The sequence below is a fragment of the Podarcis erhardii genome, assembly GCF_964252035.2.
Source record: "Podarcis erhardii genome assembly, chromosome: 3".
In the NCBI taxonomy this organism is placed as follows: domain Eukaryota; kingdom Metazoa; phylum Chordata; class Lepidosauria; order Squamata; family Lacertidae; genus Podarcis; species Podarcis erhardii.
In genome coordinates, this window is record NC_138507.1 from 37,648,838 (window position 1) to 37,668,970 (window position 20,133).

The 20,133-nt window shown below is 39.2% G+C and overlaps 1 protein-coding gene across 3 annotated transcripts in view; it reads left to right on the top strand.

Moving 5' to 3' along the window:
* The window catches only part of SMAP1 (small ArfGAP 1), a 67,973-nt gene that overhangs the window by 46,424 nt on the left and 1,416 nt on the right, over nt 1–20,133 (top strand). For all 3 annotated transcript variants that reach the window (XM_081857207.1, XM_081857205.1, XM_081857206.1), the window contains 4 exons: nt 5,345–5,429; nt 11,498–11,628; nt 16,652–16,817; nt 18,378–18,724. In XM_081857207.1, the coding sequence (XP_081713333.1) occupies nt 5,345–5,429; nt 11,498–11,628; nt 16,652–16,817; nt 18,378–18,724 (729 nt within the window). The remainder of the gene's footprint in view (nt 1–5,344; nt 5,430–11,497; nt 11,629–16,651; nt 16,818–18,377; nt 18,725–20,133) is intronic.

The following is a 20,133-nucleotide window of genomic DNA, read 5'->3' on the forward strand; positions in this document are numbered from 1 at the left end:
ACTCCACCACTGCATTCAAGAACTGCTTCAGTGCTTGCACTGCCTCTCCTGATTCAGATATTATGGAGAAATAAAGAAATGTTAACTGTCAAGGTTGCACTAGTACTGTACATTTATATATTTTGTTAACAAAAAGGGCTGAAAGGTGTGTTGAACAGCTTTTTCAGATGAGAAGCTTCAGCATGAGTAATAGCTTTTTTTAAATGCATGCTTATTGAAGTAAGTGGTATGAAAAGGGCATATGAGCTGTCAGAGAAAAATATCTGCAGGCCCATTGAAGATTTATAGAAAATTGCTAACATTACTTTCTTGCCTTAAGGGAGTTCTCAAATGTTTAGGCAATCATTTATAAACGTTATTGCCATCAGTGCAATAAAGGGGGAATGAATCCAGTTACTTTTCTATATAAACATAGTTTGTTCTTAATGAGAGTAGAAAAAGTTTTGTTCAATAATTTGGGAAGCCTTAAATTAGTTCCAAACTTAGTAGAAATCAACCTTAAATATTTTAAAGAAAGCTTTTTGCAGTAGCACATTAGAAGAGTTCTCATTAGAGGCAAAATGTTTAAAGCGAATTAGACATCGAATGAGCATCTAAATTTTGACTTTGAATTTGGTAAACTACATTCTGTCACTTCCTGGCTATTTCTAAAGTGACTATTATTATTTCTTAAATGCCAGTGAAAAATAATCATAACTTTAAAGGTAAAGGGACCCCTGACCGTTAGGTCCAGTCATGGACGACTCTGGGGGTGCGGTGCTCATTTCGCTTTACAGTACTGGCCGAGGGAGCTGGCGTACAACTTCCGGGTCATGTGGCCAGCATGACTAAGCTGCTTCTGGCAAACCAGAGCTGTGCACTGAAACGCCATTTACCTTCTCACCGGAGCAGTACCTATTTATCTACTTGCACTTTGTGCTTTCGAACTGCTAGGTTGGCAGGAGCTGGGACTGAGCAACGGGAGCTCACTCCGTCGCTGGGATTCAAACCACCAGCCTTCTGATTGGCAAGCCCTAGGCTCTGTGGTTTAGACCACAGCGCCACCCGTGTCCTTACTAATCGTAACTTTAGAGAATACTTAATTTGTACTTGGATATGAGAACTTTCAGTACTGGAATGAAGCTTAATCCAGGCAAGGCAAAGGTACTAATGATCAGTAGAAATGCTGCCTTGGCATTGGAAGTAAAACTTGTTCTGGACAGGGTTGTGTCCCAGTGGAGTTTAGACTGGTCTCTTTTGTTTTTTAGGTGTGAGGCTAAGACATGTTCATTTCACCAAACTTTTAGTCTTAATACCTATGGAGTTTTTTGCTTTCTTTTGTTTTAATGGTCTTAGGCTCTTAATGCTCTCCATTTTAAAATATATTGAGATTTTACTGTTAGTAAAAGAGAGTAGGGAACAGTATAATCATAAGTGGCTTACAGTTACTGAAGCATACCATTTTATGTTACTCAGCCCAGCACTCAAATTGGTTGAAAATCACTGCGATTTCAGCTCAAATTTAGCACCATTTCACCAAGTGAAACCAGCCATTTTATTTGTAGCTCTTTGTAGCACTCCTCCCCCTCCCTCTTTCTCTCGCTGAATATTTAGTGTTAGGTTAGTCTGGAAAATTTTACACAAGTTTTTTTTTTTAATGGCCAGTTTTACTGTTTTGCTTCCACAACAGACTTCTGCTTGCACATTAGAATTTCCCCCTCTCCTCTCCCCAAAGCTTCCCATGTACCATCCACAAGGTTGAGGAACTCTCTGGATAAGTTTTTGGGGCCATGCAGGGAAAGGAGAGGAAGGGTAAATCCAATTGCATGAGCAGAAAGCCACTCGTGCTGTATTGGATACAACCCTTGAGTTCCACACACATTTTTGGGGCTGCCACTGCTGAATAACGCACAGTCGCTCAACCTGCTCTGTACTGTTGTTGATACCAAAGCTAATAAAAGAAAGGTTCTGATAGCCTTAACTTTACTAGAGTTAAAACATTGTAAAATTGATTTTCTACAGAGGTTTGGGATATAGACTGCCCTATGTGATAGAAGGCCCGGTGGATTACATTCAAGTTGTCTAAAGGTTCATTTGAAATAATCTGGACATTATCTGGTCTTAAGTATAATATTTTTACACCTTGAATCTTACTTTTTCACTGTGAAGGCTGTATTGGATCAATGAACTCTTGCGAGCAGCTTTAAATATCTCCTGTGGTGCTGGCAGCAAGGACATGTTGAACTTAGAAGAGCAATTATCATAGGGAGCAGTATGTGGCTTGACTACATTATGTTGTTCTACTGACGATTGGTATTTTTCGATTCTCTGGAAGAATTGTAATGGCAAGTTCTATAATGCTTTTGTTCTCCAGCTGCCATGATCAGTTCCATATTGTGTGATAATCATATCCTAGTAAATTAATCCTTGGAGTTGTATAAACCCAGCCAAGTATATACAACTATATTAATTGGCAATATTATTATTCTAGGTTTATTAAGGTTCAAACTAAGCAGGGCTCCCTGCCCCCGTTTAATTAACATGGTATTATAGTAGGACTTTTTCTTGTTGCAGTAAAATATAATAATACTGTGTGGCATGACATTTTTTAAAAAAAAAATACTAAATTCGTAAGCATACCATTTAACAGATTTGCTTTAGACTTTTCATCAAAATAGGTTTTGCACCCTTCCTCCTCTCAACTTGGTTCATTGAATGGGTGCAATGGTTGAGCTGTTCAAGCTCCAAATCGATAATTTCATTTACTTAATATAATTTCTTAATTGTCATATTGATGCTTTAGTTGAAGGAGCACTGTGTTTGAGGTGGTTTGAATATTTTCTCTATGATCTTAGATATGTAATGTCCATTCACACATGTAACAACATAGTGCTTGTGATAAATAAAGCCACTTGTCTGTAAGAATATGAAAATTGTCCCAAGCTTCTTTTCAGTATTTTTATCCATTTCCTGTAATCTGACTGGAATGCACTGTAATATCATCGTTTAAAATCTTCCTTGGAGGCCCTGTTTCACATGCCCTTTCTCACTGAAGTATGGTTGGTGGTGATATGGTAATGCCGCCTTAAGAGTGCTGCCAAATTTATCAAACCCTTCCCTGTCACTTACGGCAGTTACCCAAGGTGGTGGCATTCGTTTGCTCTTCAAAGTACTATGACTGGCTTAATTTTGCTCCTGCTGTTGATGTTTCAGATGTCTGGAGGTGTTGCTGCCAGTTTTAATTATACTGCCTGGACTGTTGCTTTTAATGTATTATTTTAGCAATTGTTGGGTGCCTTGTAGATTTTTAAATAAAAAGGCAGCACATAAGCATTCTAATAATAGCAGTTGCTTCATCTACGGCCACCCCATGCTTCCTAAAGGGTTTTGCTTTACCAATGCAGTGTTCAGGCTTTCAGTTTAATATAATGTAGATATGGATTATGGTAAATATTAGTTCTCAAAAATACATAATTTACTCTGGCCTTTGCAGGAAGTTGTATATCTGTTTTTGACTTCTTGAAACTGATCTCCACTGATTGGTTTAATTGAATTTACTCTGATTCTAACTTTATTATTTTTTTAAAAGATGGATTTTTAAATTTTGTTGTAAGTTTTATTGGTTTTATATTGTATACCACCATGTGACATTTGGATGAAGGACACTTTAGAAATAAAGTAATTATAATTAATAATAATATGCTGAAGATGAAGCAAAACTGTCATCATCCACCCCCGCCCTGGAATTTTTTAAACTGCAGTTGTATTTGCGGTGTTTGAACTACGGTGGCTATGGTGAAGTATCTCTTAATGTTGCAGTCAGCACAAAATGGCAGTGCATATGTGAATCCATACTAGTTACCTGTTCAATAGGATAGCAGTTGACACATGCAACTTAACAGGGTGGTTTCGTTTGCCTTGTACTATATACTTCAGGGCAAGATAGGCAAAGCAATCCCCACCATGTGCTGTCGGACTACAATTCCCATCTGCCCCAGCCAGTATGACTCATAGTTAGGGATGATAGTAGTTCAACAACATCTGGAGAGCAACACATTAGCCAATCCTTTTGTTCTGCCCTGGCTGTGTTGGCGCTTAACCATGTGGTTTCCACAATATAGCATTGTACAAGATAAAACTTACTTATTTAGAGCATTAATCCTCCCCCACTCAAATCCCTAGATGAATAATAATATGTAAATGAATCTAATATTTTGAAATAGAAACTTAATATAGTTTATAGTAAAATATATTGCTAAGCTATTCAGTTCAAGTTCACATGGTGAACCTTCTTTATATAAAAAGGTCCTGCATAATTCACACAAGGTGCTTTAGCTCTAGACCTCTGGGGAAAGGATATGTTAATTCATTAGGAAACACTGTGAAATGTATTATTTTATGAATTTACACCTCACCTTTCATTGTAAAATCATTTCCTGGGCAGGTTACAAAAACCACACTATAAAAACAATAAAATCAACAGATAATTTTAACATTATAATAAATAAAGAGAATAATAAAAGGATTAAAACAATTCCATCCAGCTGGAAAGATTTTTAAAATTAAATGGCTGGGGAAATAAACCAAAGCGTCTTTTCCTTGTGCCACAATAAGTAGAATGTTCAATAATAACCATCATTTGTGGTGTTCATCCTGCCTGAGATAACGCATCAGTATGATTTTTCTGTAGATTAATGTGTTATTTATTATTATTACTTTTATATCCCAGTCCTCCTCCAAGTAATTCAGAGCAGTGTTTGTGGTTTCTGTCCCCACATTTTATCTTCACTACAACTTTTTAGCAAAGGCTAGGCTGAGGAATGATAACTATCCCAGGGATAGCTGGTGAGCTTAATGGCAGAGCTGAGTGGGGATTTTAGTCTTTGTCCTTTTTGTCCTAGTTTGACAGTTTTATCTTTACTTCTTTGTTGTATGTGTACAAGTGTAACACGTGACAATAGTTGTTTAGTGGTGAAGTGTGTGAGCTGTGGGCCAGGAGGTCCCCAGTTCAAGTTATGTTTAAGCTGTGAATGTGCTAGGTAGCTTTAGGCAAAAACTCTTCTCAACTCTCCATCTGCATTAGGAGGAGAATAATAGGAAGGCTGTTATAAGGTTTGTTGCAATAATGTATGTGTAGTATTTTGATTACTTGGAAATGTGCCATTATAACACTAGCTCAAACACTGCAACGAAACATTATATTTTGTCATACTTTTTGCCAAACCACCTCCTGTACATGCTAGTGACACTAATTTTAAAAATAAGAGGTTCAAATGAAATGTGAGACTGGATGAGGTCAGTTATTCATTATATTTTGGTTTCTATAAGAATCTTAATTATCTTTTCCTTTTCTTACAAAATAAAGCTTCCAAAGAAAGAGGATCAACAACTGGAACTTAAAGCAAGTCCTAAGAAAGTTCCAGAATCCACTGTCGATCTCTTGGGACTTGGTAAGTAGTTAATTCTTTGTTTTGCATTGCAGAAAAATGGCAAGACCTATGCTGCAATAATTAAAGGGGTTTCACCCCCACATGCTGGAAAACATTGTTGGTTAATCTGTAAATGGTGTTGTAGTCTGCTAATATACTTAGAGAGAAAAACTGAAGCAGATCTGTGCAGTCTACTAAACTATAAGTAATGAGCTCCTTAGAGAGTGAGAAGCTATCAAAGTGATCTTCAAAGGACTGTGAGCTCAAGCTTTTTTAAAAAAAATGTTGTTTAAAAATAGTCTTGTTTTATTGAAGTACAAACCTTTCTAATATCCAAGTGAACCTTGTACAGGTTCTGTTGTATGTCCCCATCCTAAATATCCATGCAACTAATTTTGCCTGCCCTTTGTAATTAGATTTCTTAAATGGCAGCTCCCTCCCAATTACGGTGGTACCTCGGGTTACAGATGTTTCAGGTTGCAGACACTTCAGGTTACAGACTCCGCTAACCCAGAAATAGTACCTCTGGTTAAGAACTTTGCTTCAGGATGAGAACAGTGCAGCAGCAGTGGGAGGCCCCATTAGCTAAAGTGGTATCTCAGGTTAAAAACATTTTCAGGTTAAGAACAGACCTCTGGAACGAATTAAGTTCTTAACCCGAGGTACCACTGTATTTTTGAAATTATTGAATTTAGGTAGCTAGTTGTGAAGTGAGATGGCATGTGCTTTTCAGAAAATAATAAAAACAGAATCCCTTGGCAAAATCATGCTTCTAGGAACTTGTGCAAGGTGACAGTTTTCTTCTTATGGAATGTCCAGAGTTTCTCCTATCTTACCATATTCAAAACATTTTATAATTAATTCCTTCATGGTAAACTGCTCAAAGTCCCAGGCTTTGAGCCAGCAAAGTCCCAGGCTTTATTGAGCCAGCACATTGATGGAAATCATACCATTCCCAAGCCAGCTCTTCAGTGTGGAGCCTAATCAGAAACAATTCTGCCCGAGTACTTACTTAATCCAAACCTGTTTACATATTCTTCCTTCACTTTTATTTTGTTTGAATGGTACTCCAGTGCTGCTGTTTATTCAGTCATTTCTGTGCATTTACTGTTGAATGAGGGATTATCCCCTTCTTTCACTACATTTGGGCTTTACTTAAATTTTTACCTTGGAAAAGCAACTGTTTACATGTCAAATGCTTGCTTTTGTTCAAACTAGTCTAGCATTCATGGGATATTATTTTTTAGAGTAGATCAGACCAAGTTTAACCAATCTGAATAACTTCTGTTAGCTTGCCATATCTTAATTGTGTAACTAATGCCTCTTCTAGTGTAGGAGCTTAGAGTCTTGAGTCCTGTGATAGACTGAAGTATGAAGTATCACCGGAGAAAGCAAGTGACAATAAATGTGGCTAAGATTGCATATTTTTATTGAGCCAGCACATTGATGGAAATGTACAAAACAAGTTTCAAACCTTTCTGGCTGGGCTGCACCAAGAGGATAGGTTAGCCTGTTTCATTTCAACAAGTCTGATGCATTTTAAGTACAGTACAGTCTTACCTTGATTGTCGAACGGAATCCGTTCCGGAAGTCCGTTCGACTTCCGAAAATTTTAGAAAACCAAGCTTCTGATTGGCTGCAGGAGCTTCCTGCACTTAATCAAAAGCCGCAGAACCCGCGTCAAACGTTCAGCTTCCAAAGAACATTCGCAAACTGGAACACTCACTTCTGGGGGGTGTGGCATTCAGGAGCCAAAACAAACGAGTACAACTGTAGTTTGACTCAAGAATCCTGTTCCTCTAAAACACTTGCTATAAATAAACTTTCAGTTGAACTAATAATATAACATGATTGAATGGCTTCTGCAAACATACAAAGAAATCTTAATAAGTTTATATAATATAGCAGTTTTGGCGGAGAAGTTAGTATCTTAGAAATGTGGCTCTTCTGTCCAAATCCAGTAGATCCAACAGCTTAGGCCCCATCTTTACTACACAATGAAAGCACTATCATACCACTTTAAACAGTCAAGCTTCCATCCAAGGAATCCTAAGAACTGGTGTTTGTTAAGGGGGCTGATTCCCCTCCCAGAGCTTCAGTTTGCAGTTGAGGATTGATCATGGCAGTTATGGAATTTAAACAGCTCCTAATCCCGTAGCAGTTCAGGGAAGCAGTCCTCACTTGTTGGTTAGGCTTTTCTGCCGTATTCTGAAGAGCAGCAACTTATTCCCCTTGTGCCTGTGCACAGCAAGGGCATCGCTTACCTGTTACTGGGACTCTTTGCCATCCTTGCCTGTCTGCATTTCCTCTTCTGCTATAGATCATTACGAGAAATGCATTCATGCATTACAAATATAAAGGTACTCTAGAAGCTGCTGCATTGTTAGAATTTTGGCCTTGTTGCATCAGTATATAAATATCACCCCAGTGGCCGAAGAACCCAGGGGAGTTCTGCTTTATTGCACGGGTGTGAATAGATGGACCATAAACCCCAGGTACAGGTAAATCACATTCTCTTGAGTACTAACGGTCTTACATTCTAAGAGGGTAGTTATAAATATATAATGTTTATTAATGTGTTTCATAGTTAGGTGCTTTGCCAGAATGATTGTGGTGGTCTCTCTGTGCAGAACTACACACCTTGCCAACTGCTAAGTTATGCACCGCAGTGAATGGTGCATTTTGGTTCTTTTCCAACTCAGCATCCTTTTTAAAATATAACTACAGACAAATAATTGTTATTTCATTATGAGTATATAAAAATAAGTGAAATGATAGATCTGTAGTGGTGACCCTCGGGGTCCCTTTCAACTCTACAATTCTATGATTCAAAGAATAGCAGACCTGGGTTTTCCAATTTGCAGATAACTCCCTTTCTTTTACTTTCTAAAAATGGCACACCTTATATTGTGAGATGTTTTGCAACGCTGCAGAATGTTTAAGTATTAGCTTTTCCATCATGTTGAAAGGTTGAATTTGCAAAAGAAGCAAAACTCGTTTGCCATTTGATGCATCATTTACCAGTTAGATGTACTACACAAAAAACAAGAGATGAGTATGGATGGTTGCACATGTTGAAGTAACCATCACAGTGTATTAGCATTAAAATGGATAGTCCCAACCTTTCTGTGGGGGCATAAGTAAATTACTATGCTCTTTCACTTCAAATTTATCATAAGAATGATGGAAGATAAGAAAGATGCTTATTGAAAACAAGTGAAATATGTAACCTTATTAACCTTCAATTACAAGAAGAGCAGAAAGCAGTTCAATAGATATTAGAATATGACTGCTAATCAAATAAGCTAGCCAGCCATTTCAGAGGATGCCTATCATGCTTAGTGTCATTTACCCACCTCAGAAACAATACCTTGCCTGGAAGCCTTCTGGATAAGCAATATATCCCTTGAGATTTTTTTGGTTCAGCTTATTCTCCTCTGCAATTCTGGGAATGCAGCATTAATAATAAAGAAGTTCTCTGGGCAGTTTACATAGACAGTAAAATACAGAAGACAATTTACAATAAAACCCTTTAAAACTGAATAATAAATCGCAAAGCCCAGGTTTGTTGTTGTTTTTTAAAAAAACAGACAGCTAAAATCAGCATAAAACACAGCAGCTAGAGCTGTATGTAGCAAGGGAGAGTTTGGTGCAAAAACCGAAGCAGCTGCTAGGTTATCTCCAATACCCTGTACTCATAAGGTATAAGTAGGTTCAGGTATCTGTAGATGTGTCGTCCCTGACTTTGTCTCTTGAAACCTTTTTAGGTTTTTCCCCCTCAAACATCTGCCATTACTCATATTGTAGTGAACTGCAAGGTAAAGCCTAGATTACTTTCTCCCTGTAGTAAAATAAAGTGAGGAACAAGTAGTAGATTGTGTATGTCTGTGTGTGTGCCCAAGACACACTTACCGGATTGAGATTTTGACTTCGTATGTAACTTCTGAACGGGCTTCTTGTCAGGTGTACATTTTATAAATTTATAGATTTGCAGCTGTTCAGCAAAAACATGTTTCCTGAATGGCTTACAGAAATTAAAATGGAAAGGGGAAAAAAACCCTTCTACCCCTGTTTACTCATACTCATAGTTGCCCGAACTTGTTTTGAAAACCAGGTTTTGGTTTAGCTTTAATTTTGCCATCTTTAAGTTATTTTCCTAGCTAGAACTAGAAAAGTTTAGGAGTAAGATGAATAGGTATGCTTCTGTATTGTAATGACTATATAAAAATTCATTGCATGATCTTACTATCTTATCTCTTTATCCTTAGCTTTGGCAACTCCAAAATATATAGCATTTTGAGAAATAAATTTGTTTTCATTAAGGATCACCAGTTAGAAATGGATGGTCAAAATGATGATGATGATGATGATTCTGCTCCAGAACATAAGAAATGGGAAACCAAAAATATATTCAAAGATTATTCTGGAGCTGGCTAGATGCTTGATTTCTACCTTGAGTATCCCTTCGCTAAATATGATTAGCAGCACCTGTGGTCACTTCTTATGCCACTATTCACAGAATGTGACAAAAGGAAGCTGTCAGATCTTGTGCCAACCCAAAAGCTTTATTATCCTCAGAGGAAGCATTGGGAAGGTAGCTTGTTAGTACTTGATAAAGAATTGCTGTTATTGTGGAGGCTATGCTTGAAATATAAAAAAATACCAGTGTTTAGGAAATTGTTGTGGTTTGTACAGCTGTGATACATTTACCTCCTCCCCTCAAATTCCATGTTATCAGTAGGTGTTAATCTTTATGGGTTAATAAGTATATAAATTGTGGCACATTTACAGTTGCTATGGGAACCAGAACTGATTGCCTGACTTCAGTGTAGAATCCCTAGTGTACAGTTGCAATAGTGCTTTTGCATTTACTTTCATAACAAGAGAAGAACGAAGTGAGCAAAAATACCCCAGTGACTGCTGAAATGTGCTGTTCATTTGCCACTGAAGGGCTTGTTCATTGAGAACGAAAATATATTATAAAGGCTCTACTCTATATATGTTGAAATACTTGACTCAAATCATGTGGAGATACAAAATAGGATGTGTATAGTATCCTTCTAGGCCACCTATCTAGAAACTGTAGACTTTGTCCTCTATTCTCCATTGTAGACTAGGCATATGTTAAGCAGTATGTACTTGTGGTTCTTTGGGCACCCTGGATACTATTTTTGGACTTCAGAATAATGGTGTTAATAAAGAGCTGTAATATGTCATATTGCAGCTACACAAATGTAAAAATTAAGTGCACACACAATGGAAGATACTTTTATCGATTCAGGTGGAGGGCAGGGAAGCCTTTATGGCAGGTCATAAACCTGAGTTAATCAAGAAAAATAGTTTCAGAATGTATCAGACAGTGCTGGTCTGATTTGAAGGAAGATGTTGATAATGTGAAGAAGTTTAAACTTTGTAGTTCTTTTCCCTTTTCAATAAGTATAGCCTTTCCTTTGAAGATACTGGGAATAATGTTGCAAGGAAGAAAGAGATCTTTCTTCCATTGTCGTTAATAAGAGGGAGGCGTGCAAGGAGGTTCTTTGGCTGTAAGAATAGCTAAGCAGTTGAACAATGGCTGAGAGAGACTGCAGGGTCTTTTATCGGTTGCAGCAATGTATTTGTTGGCTTGATTTATAAGCTATGAATCCTGACTCAAGAACTTACAACCTATGTATTTAGTAGTGATCTTTTCCAGACTTAAAATTTATATAGCCAATTATTGCAGTGCTTACGTCCAAAGGGTTTTGTTACTTATGAGAAGGATTTCTATTTTAAAAGTTACAGTGCTGGTAACCAACAGTGCTTTAGGCAGCTTGTAGAAATGTGTAATTCTGTTAAACCAGCTTAGATGCCATTAGGTTGGCCTCAGGCTGTGTTTTAATGCGTTCAAATTTTGCTAATTACGTTGGCATGTTGTATCTTTTAAATTACGACGAGCTGGCAGAATACTAGAGGAGCCTGGATTCAGTGCTATGAATGCTTGGGTATTTCTACCAACGCAGGATACCTTTAAGCAACGGCTTGCTTTGTACATACTTTGCAATTATCAAAAAATTGGTTTAACCTTTTTCCTTTTAAAACACTCATTTAAGATGGCCCTGCCGATTCCTCCGTTACAAATGGAAGCATCACAACTCCTGCTACTGTATTGAATGATGACCTGGATATATTTGGCCCAATGATCTCTAACCCATTGCCAGCCACTTCTATACCTCCTGCTCAGGTAAGCAGCAAAATTTAGCATGCCTAGCCCTTTTTAAAATTTCTTGTTGATTGAGATGTTTACATTAGAAATGACAAGCCTGCCTAAAAATATAAAGATGACTTGTATCAGCTGTCCCGTTAAAATCACTTTCATCTTCTTACTAGAGAGATTGGCAGGCAGTGAAGCTTGCGTTGGTTATAGACACACAATTTATAAGCCCACGCCAGGTGTTAGCATAAGAAAGAAGTTATTCACATTTGAAACAGCAGTGGGAAAAGAAACTGGCCATAGGAAAGCCAGTGTTATGTAGCCCCTCAATTTAAGAAGAGAGCTCAATTTTACTCATGCATTCCATATTTTATTGCACTTCAGCAGCTGGCCTCATCAATAGCATGCTATTAATATGAGTACCAATACCTTGCGTAATTTCTTTCCAAACATTATAGTATGAGGCATCTTGTAGCTCACTAAGTGCTATAATATCTCTGTGGAGAGGGAAGCTAATATTTAGTCTTAGGGTGGTTTTTTTTAAAAGGTTTAGATACATTTTCTAGATGTTCGGTCTGTCTGGGCTGTTCAACCATTACAGCTATCATTCATCTTTTATGTTTAGAGGTATTATGCTTCAGACTTCCATAGCTCTGGGATGAGCATCATTGATATAAATAACCAACCTTTCATGTTTATGAACATCCCTGGGGGATTTAACAAGGCTTTGCCTGGAGCACAATGCTGAGTGGAGTCCAGTGACCTGATTAGTAATATGCATAATAGTATAAAGGCACAATATTATCATCTATTAAGACTTGGTGTTAACTCTCTCAGTAGCTTACAGACTAGTGATAACTAGATGGTTTCAACAGAGGCTCACTGTTATGAGGCTCATTAAGGTTTAGTGGCACATTTTGGCAATGAAAATTATTTCCCTTTGAAGTGTGCAGAGGCCTAGTTAGTCCAGCTGATCTCTTAATGGTTTTGTAGATTTATTGATCTATGACTCTGGCATGGTTCTAATCTGCATTTTTAATTGTTTGTGATTAGTGAACTGAAAAGTGGGAGTGGTCAGGTGTGCTGCCCATGTCTCCTTTTTGTTATTTGATTAAGGGTGTGTATTTTAATAATAATAATAATAATAATAATAATAATAATAATAATAATAATAATAATCTTTATTGTCATTTCCCCCTCTCTGGGACTACGAAAATTACTTGGCTGCTCCATCCACCCAGGTAGGGCACTCCACACAAAATCAGAACAACTATAAAAACACTAATTAAAACAATACAGTATAATACAGCAAGGAAGATTAGATGACTTTCAAAGTCCAGGTTTCCCATTCAGGGCCGAGATCGCTCTGGAGAAGAAGCTGTTCTTGAGACAGCTCGTTCTTGTCTTCATTGTCCTGTATTTCCGTCCCGACGGCAGGAGCTCGAAGAGACAGTGACCAGGATGCGATGGATCTTTTACTATGTCCAGTGCCTTCCTATGGCACCTTGTGGCATAAATCTGCTCTAAGGTGGAGAGTGGGCAGCCAACAATGCTCTCTGCTGCCTTCACAACTCTGCACAACCCCATCCTGTCCTGGGTAGTACAGCTTCCGTACCACACACATAAGCCATAAGTGAGCACGCTCTCAATGGCACAGTGATAGAAGGCAAGCAGCAGTTTCTGCGGAAGATGGTTTTTCCTTAGGATTCTCAAAAAGTACAGTCTCTGCTGCGCCTTCTTCACAAGCCCCCTTGTGTTGACACTCCAGGACAGATTCCTTTTGTGATATTATTATCATATCTTTAGCCCACATTTCCTCCCAAGCATCTCATACATGGTTCTCACCCTTCCTATTTTATTCTCACAAGAGCCTTGTGAAGTAGAGTTGAGTAGTTTGAGAGACAGTGGCTAGCCCAGGGTCACCCAGTGAGCTTCAAAGATGAGTGGGGATTTGAACCCAGGCCCTAGTCCAGGGGTGCCCAAACTTTTTTCAAAGAGGGCCAGATTTGATGAAGTGAACATGCGTGAGAGCCAACCAAAGTTGTTGAGGTTTTTTTTTTGGGGGGGGGTTGTTTTTTTTTAGGATTTCACCCCAGGACATATACTGCCAAGGGTGCCGGATTAAATCGACTGGCAGGCCAGATTAGGTCCCTAAAACAGACTTTGGACATCCTTGCCCTAGTCCAACACACTAACCATGCATCACTGTTGTTCTGTCTTCTTGATGTTGTCTCATTAAAAACTGAAAGTTCTTCAGGGTAACAGCTTAATTCCTTTTTCCGTGATATTCATGGTCTTCCTGTTCACTGCTTGCTCTTTCTTATGCTAACTCATTTTGTGCATGTAATGCTTTCTGTTACTGTGCTCTGAGGCTTAAGCTCCTTACCTTATCTTTACAAAGAACAGAACAAAGCACTTTGAGTGGAATTCAGCAAAGTACTAAGATTTTTCCATCAGGCAAGGAGAAATGCTCTTGCTGATGGAACTACCTCCCCTCTCCTTGCCCTAGACACTGAGGTTTCTCCTCAAAGTTTCTCCTCAAAGTTGAATTTAGGGAGGCAGGGCAAAGGGGGGGGGGAGCCCCATTGCATTAACAGGAGTCCTTCCACTAGCAGAACAAGTTAGTTAAATCCAGCCCCATGACATTTTTTAAAAGTAATTTTTCCATCAACTACTTTCCATTTTTAGGAAGGTGAAGTGCTATCTAAGTGATATATGACCTTGGCTTGTTCTCTTCTCCTTTTCTGTTCTTCCTGTGCCCCATTCTCTTGCAGATAGGTAGATTGTAGCCCTTCAAGCATGGACTTCTCTTTCTCCTTTTGCTGTGTAGTGCTCAGGTTATTTTAGATACTCTTACATATGACAAGTGAAAATTTTGAATTTGTTCCAGTACTAGAGCAGACTCTTGTGGCACATGAAAGGTTAACAACTTTTATTATGGCATAAACTTTTGTGGACTGTAGACTGCTTCCTCAAATATTAATATATATCAGATGACTTGAAGGTGTGAAACCACTTCAGACAAGAGCACTTTTGTATATTTTGAATCACTGCACAATCATAATTTTTCAGTTGTGAGTGGTGAGACTTTAGAAATTTGCCTGGAGAGAGCTTTCCAGCAGTAGGAGTTTTTCAGTTACATTATACTAGTCCTGAGTCCACCCGTAGTAATAGTCTTTTCCCCTTCCAATGAAACTGGATATGAATAGCTCTTTTCTGTATGAGGGCCCGAATTGGGTGGAGGGTGAGCATTCATCCCACCACCTGTTACCCATGCATGCCACCCATGGCTGTTGTTCCAACCTCTCTATGTGCTGAGCCCCAGGGAGAAAGCATTTTGGAACTCCCTCCCCACTGTGATATGGTGGGCACCTACTTTTTTTTTAAAAAAGTGGTAGTTGCCAGCTGATGACCTTGTTATTCGTCCAAACATTTATTGGAATCTGATCCCAGTATTGAATTTTTAGTTGGCTGGTTCTGACCTGCATACCTTGATTTTAGCAAGTGTATTGTGAATTTGGAACTTATTTAAGCTACAGCTCTGAAATCACTGTATAATTAAAAGTCAGTAAGAAATGTTCAAAATTAAATAGATAAATGAGCAAAGTAGCATACACGATTTCCCCACAGGCTTAGGATAGCAGCTGGGCCAACATCACCAGATTTGAACCTGGGTCTCCTGGGTCCTAGGTTGACACATTAACCACGCTACCTCCTGTTTCTGGTTGATTAGTTACTTGCATTTCTTTTCAGAGTTGCCATTCTTACAGACATACTAAGATTTATGAAAGAGATGCTTTTCTTCATGCTTCACTGAGGTCATAAAAAATGTGAGAATTTCTAGTTTCTAAAGGTGCAGTTCTTCCTTACAAAGACTACTGAACCATTCAAGCTGTGACCTTTATGCACTGTGCGGAACACGGGGCAATACAAAATTTATCCTTTTGTGGTTCTGCTTTTAAAACACAGTTGAAGCCTTTAAGAATCTAAGCTTCACAAACCACTTGAGATCTTTTTCAAAAATCTTGTTCTTAAGCAGTGACCCTAAAATTAAAACTGGCGGCTTCCAAAACTTACCTTATGCAGTTCTCGTAACCTTGCCTTGAATTAGTCGAAAGTAATAGATCTATGACAGTAGTTCTGCTCAGTATTTCTTATCATATGAAATTGCTTCATCTGATCACTACTTTCTGTAGTTTACTTGAGAAAAATTATAAGCAAACCAAAATGAAGTTGATCTGAAGGTGTTTTCTCCTGGAAAAGTGTTTGCATGTAATGCAGCCAAACGAATACCGTACTTGCAGTTTGTACAATGTTACATGGAGGCAAGTAAGAAGGAAAATAAACCCACCAAGAATCTGGGACTAGAATAGAGATGATGAACAGTTGTAATGGGTGTATGTGTGCATCACAAGTAGAACAAATTCTGCAAGAGACAATCTTTGTGCAATTTCTTTGTAAGCTTTTTATTTAAAAACAGATGGACAGATAATGAAATCTTCATACTGTGTGTATGTTTATGTTGGCATATTTGCTACGTATACAGTGGTGCTGCACTGCATAAACTATGAAACAGAAGCTTGTGTGCACATCTTCAAACAACTGTGTGTACACATCTGATGATCCTGGGCCAGTCAAGGTTCCCAGATGTGCATATATACATGTTGAAGACATAAATTTTACATGCTAGCCGTAGGCAATAAATTTGCTGTATAAAAACGTGTAGCTGTTGTACTTTTGTTCATGTTGCGTAAACTTCTGGATTATTTGTCATGATATACGGTATGTCATTGTAACTTGCACAAAGGAAACATTGGTAAATAATTAGTATTGTGTTATACATATGCAAGCATTTGTTCGTTAGTGGGGTTTTTTGCAACGTTAGGACATTTTCCTTTACAGTACTTACAAATTTTGGGGATGCTTGTAATTGGAAAGTTTGGTTACTAATACAATAACTAAATTTTTGCATTCTGTTTGAAAACACATGGCCCTTTAGCTAATGTATTTGGTGATAATGGTTTTCAGTAATCTCATTTGACTTTCTTCCCAGACTGCTTCCACTAACACTGCAGCTGCTACCTTATCTGCTGCATCTGGAGATCTTGATCTGTTCACTGAACAAACAAAATCAGAAGAGTCAGCAAAGAAGCTGCTCTCCAAAGACTCCATCCTGTCATTGTATGGCACAGGTACTATTCCGCAGCAAAATGCTCCAGGTAATTGGTTTTCAAATTTATTTCTAAATGTCTTAATTAAAAGTTGTGCCTAGAACACATGGTTGGGGCTCTCGCGCTCTCTCCCTGCAGCAAAAAGTGTGTATTAGTGATAAGTGGGATTTATTTCCCCCTTTTTATCATTAAAAAACTAACATCAAGCAGGAGGCCTAAAGAAGGAAATTATTCAAAACTGAGCATTGTAATTTGAAGGCTACAGCTATTCACAGAAAAGGTTAGGAGTCAATTTGGAGAAGAGGAGGCTTCTATTCAGAGGGATCTTCTTGGTGCTGTTCTTCTCGCTGCTTCCTTTGTACTTCTTTGCCCCTGAGTAGCTACTCCTCATGATCTTCAGTATGCTCACAATCATTAATGGTTTTATCAGGGTTACTATTATTACTGTTATAGAAACATATCTGCCAGAGCTGGTCTCTGCTATTGAAAAGGCTCTGGGGCTGCATTCCAGGAAGCTTTGGCTGCAATTTAAGGTCCCCTTCCCTGAAATGCTGTTGGAAACCGGGGGGGGGGGGGGGAGGAGATGAGTATAAGAAGTAAATAGCTTGAATGGGAAAGTAAAAGACTGTGGAGGGGTGTGTAAAGTTGGATTTCAGAGCAAAAATAAGAAGGAAAGGTGGAAGAGAAAATTACCCTCTAAACCCAGAGGTGGGGAACCTGATCTGGCCAGAGGGCCAAATTCTTATCCCCCCTTACCCTTGTGGACAGAGCCACCCTCCTGTCCAAGTGATCAGCAGGCTTGGTCACCACCTATTCGTTGATGGGCAGTGACTTCATGCCTGCTTTCTGCACAAGTCAGCCTGCAGACTGGAGTTTCCCCACTCTTGCTGTAAGCCTAAACCAGAAACCATAACAAATCCCATAATCCACCTTAGGCTCTTTCCCAGGTCTCAGGAGAGTAGCAGTCATCAGATTCTGTCATTGCCCAGTTCTTGGTTTCTCTTTAGGAGCTGCTGTTCATGGGGTAAAGCCAGGCGGGTGGAGCGGGAGCAAAGGAGTAGCTTGCCAGTGCCTTGCCTCTGCAGGTAGCTCAGAGTGTTGTGGGGTGAGGGAGCTATCCTAGCTTGTAAGAGAATAGAGGAGGAGCAAAAGGTGGCAGCAGCTTCAGGGAAAGCCTGCTTCCTATCTCCTTCAGTGACACAACCACAAGATCACCAGGCCTAACTTTAGCTACTACTGACAACTAGGTGCTTGGATTTTTGTACCCATGCTTCTTGTTATACCCCAGCCACCTTAAATGTCTAAGGATTGTGGGTTTGTCATTAAATAGATTCCTTGCCAACATTCATTGAGCCACATGTAGATCTTAACACTATTTGTACACTGTCTTGAAGGGATAATTGAGCCTTCAAAGGTAGTCTACAAATCAGGAAATGAAATTAAGAATGATTTAAGTAAAGCAGCTACTGGATATCAGTTTTGTTTTTTGCCTGACGTAACGGAAGTTTGGTTGGCACATTTAGCAAAAGCAGGTTTTGTTTTTAGAACTTAAAACTTTGCTGACATAATGGAATTTACTCTTTTCTTCTTCCATTTTGCCTAATACAGGTGTATTCATGGGACCACAACCTATTCCCTTTACTGCACAACCACCTGCTCATTTTCAAGGTTTTCCAGCCATGGGAGTGCCTGTACCTGTACCTGTACCTGTATCTGTACCTGCAGCCCCTGCAATGATGGGAACCATGATGGGGCAATCGGTACCTGTCATAGGACAGAACACAGGCATGATGGTAGGCATGGGAATACCTAATGGTTTTTCTGTCACTACACAAACTGCTGGTTTGGGACTTCCTCAAAACGTTGGACCCCAAGGACCAATGGTGGGGCACGTAGCCCCACCACAGAAATATGGTATACAGCAAAATCAGCAAGCCCAGTGGAACCTTTCTCAGGTGAGAATGAATATACATTTTTCTCCTCATGGGGGGGAGGGTGCTACAGAGAGGAGCAACTTCTTAGGATTAAAACCTGGTTATGCATATAATGTCAATAGAAATAATAATAATAATAATAATAATAATAATAATAATAATAATAATAATAATAGTAAAACCCGTTATGCAGGAGGTGCCGTGATACTGATTGCTAGGGAGCTATTGCTGCAGTTAGGAGGAATTAATTACACCAGCAGGACTGTAAATCCTGCCATATTGTATTTGTTTTCAAGATTGCTTTTTGGCGTTATTATCCACTTTAAACAATTTGTTAGACGGGTGATAGTACAAGAATGGCTTGGTAATTTTGGTGCATTACTCCTTAATTCAGAATACTAGACACTAGACAACTTTGTGTATTGTGTTCAGCAAAACTATGGGTGTGCTGTGGCTTAGCAGGATGGTGCCAATATACAGGCTCCCAGGGAGCAGCTCTTGGCTGCCTTGCTCTTGGCTCCACCTTGCTGTTTTTTATTCCTGTTGGATAGCAGAGCTATCCAAGCTGTAGCTTAGCGCAGGGTGGGGAAATTCCGTGGCCCAACAGGCTAAATCTTTAGAACCCAGCAGGCCAACTTTGGCAGGTGGGAGGTCTCCCTACCTGTCAACATTCAAAAGGTACTGTGTTTTCCAACCAGGTGGTGGTTGGGAAATTTGGAAGTACCGCACAAAGTGCTTTTGCAAGCCCTATGCTTAGCATTTGAGAAGCACAACACTTTCCCAATGCCCTGAAAGCTGCAGGCATAGCAGGTCATCCAGCCCCCTGGCTTAGTGCATCATTTGAACCTGCTGTTGTGGTAAGTCTCTACCCTCCCTAACCATGAGCTGTAGCCAAGGTTTCACTGGCATGTATGAATGAGCCCATGGTGTCACTGTACTTTGTGTGTATGTATGGTACAATATATTAGCTAACATTTTAAAAGTACTGTTCTTTCTAAATATCCTATCAATGATGTAGTATAACCATCTAACCTTTATTCAGGTGTTAGAAATCCTGGGGAAATAAACATGCAGTGAGGAAGGGTTACTAGCTGTCCCCACCTCAGTCTCTTGTCAACTTCCAACTTGAAAAAAGCAACTGTCGGGGAGAGGGGGCTTTTGTAATTGTGGTTCAGAGCTTCCACAGATGCAAAAGGCTTCCCACTGAAGACAGTAGCCTTCACAAGGTGGAAGAGGGCCAGACAGGGTGGAGCCGTTTCCGGATGCTTCTAATCTGTAAAATTGGAATGTAGATTTGTTGTGAGAATGGTGTGAGAGCAGCTTCTACACTCGTAACAGCAGGAAGAAATTCTTTGGGTAAGGTTGTTTTTCATGCCCATTGCTGCTGTCAGCATGGAAAGTTGCCCTGTTAAACTTTCACACCACTCTGG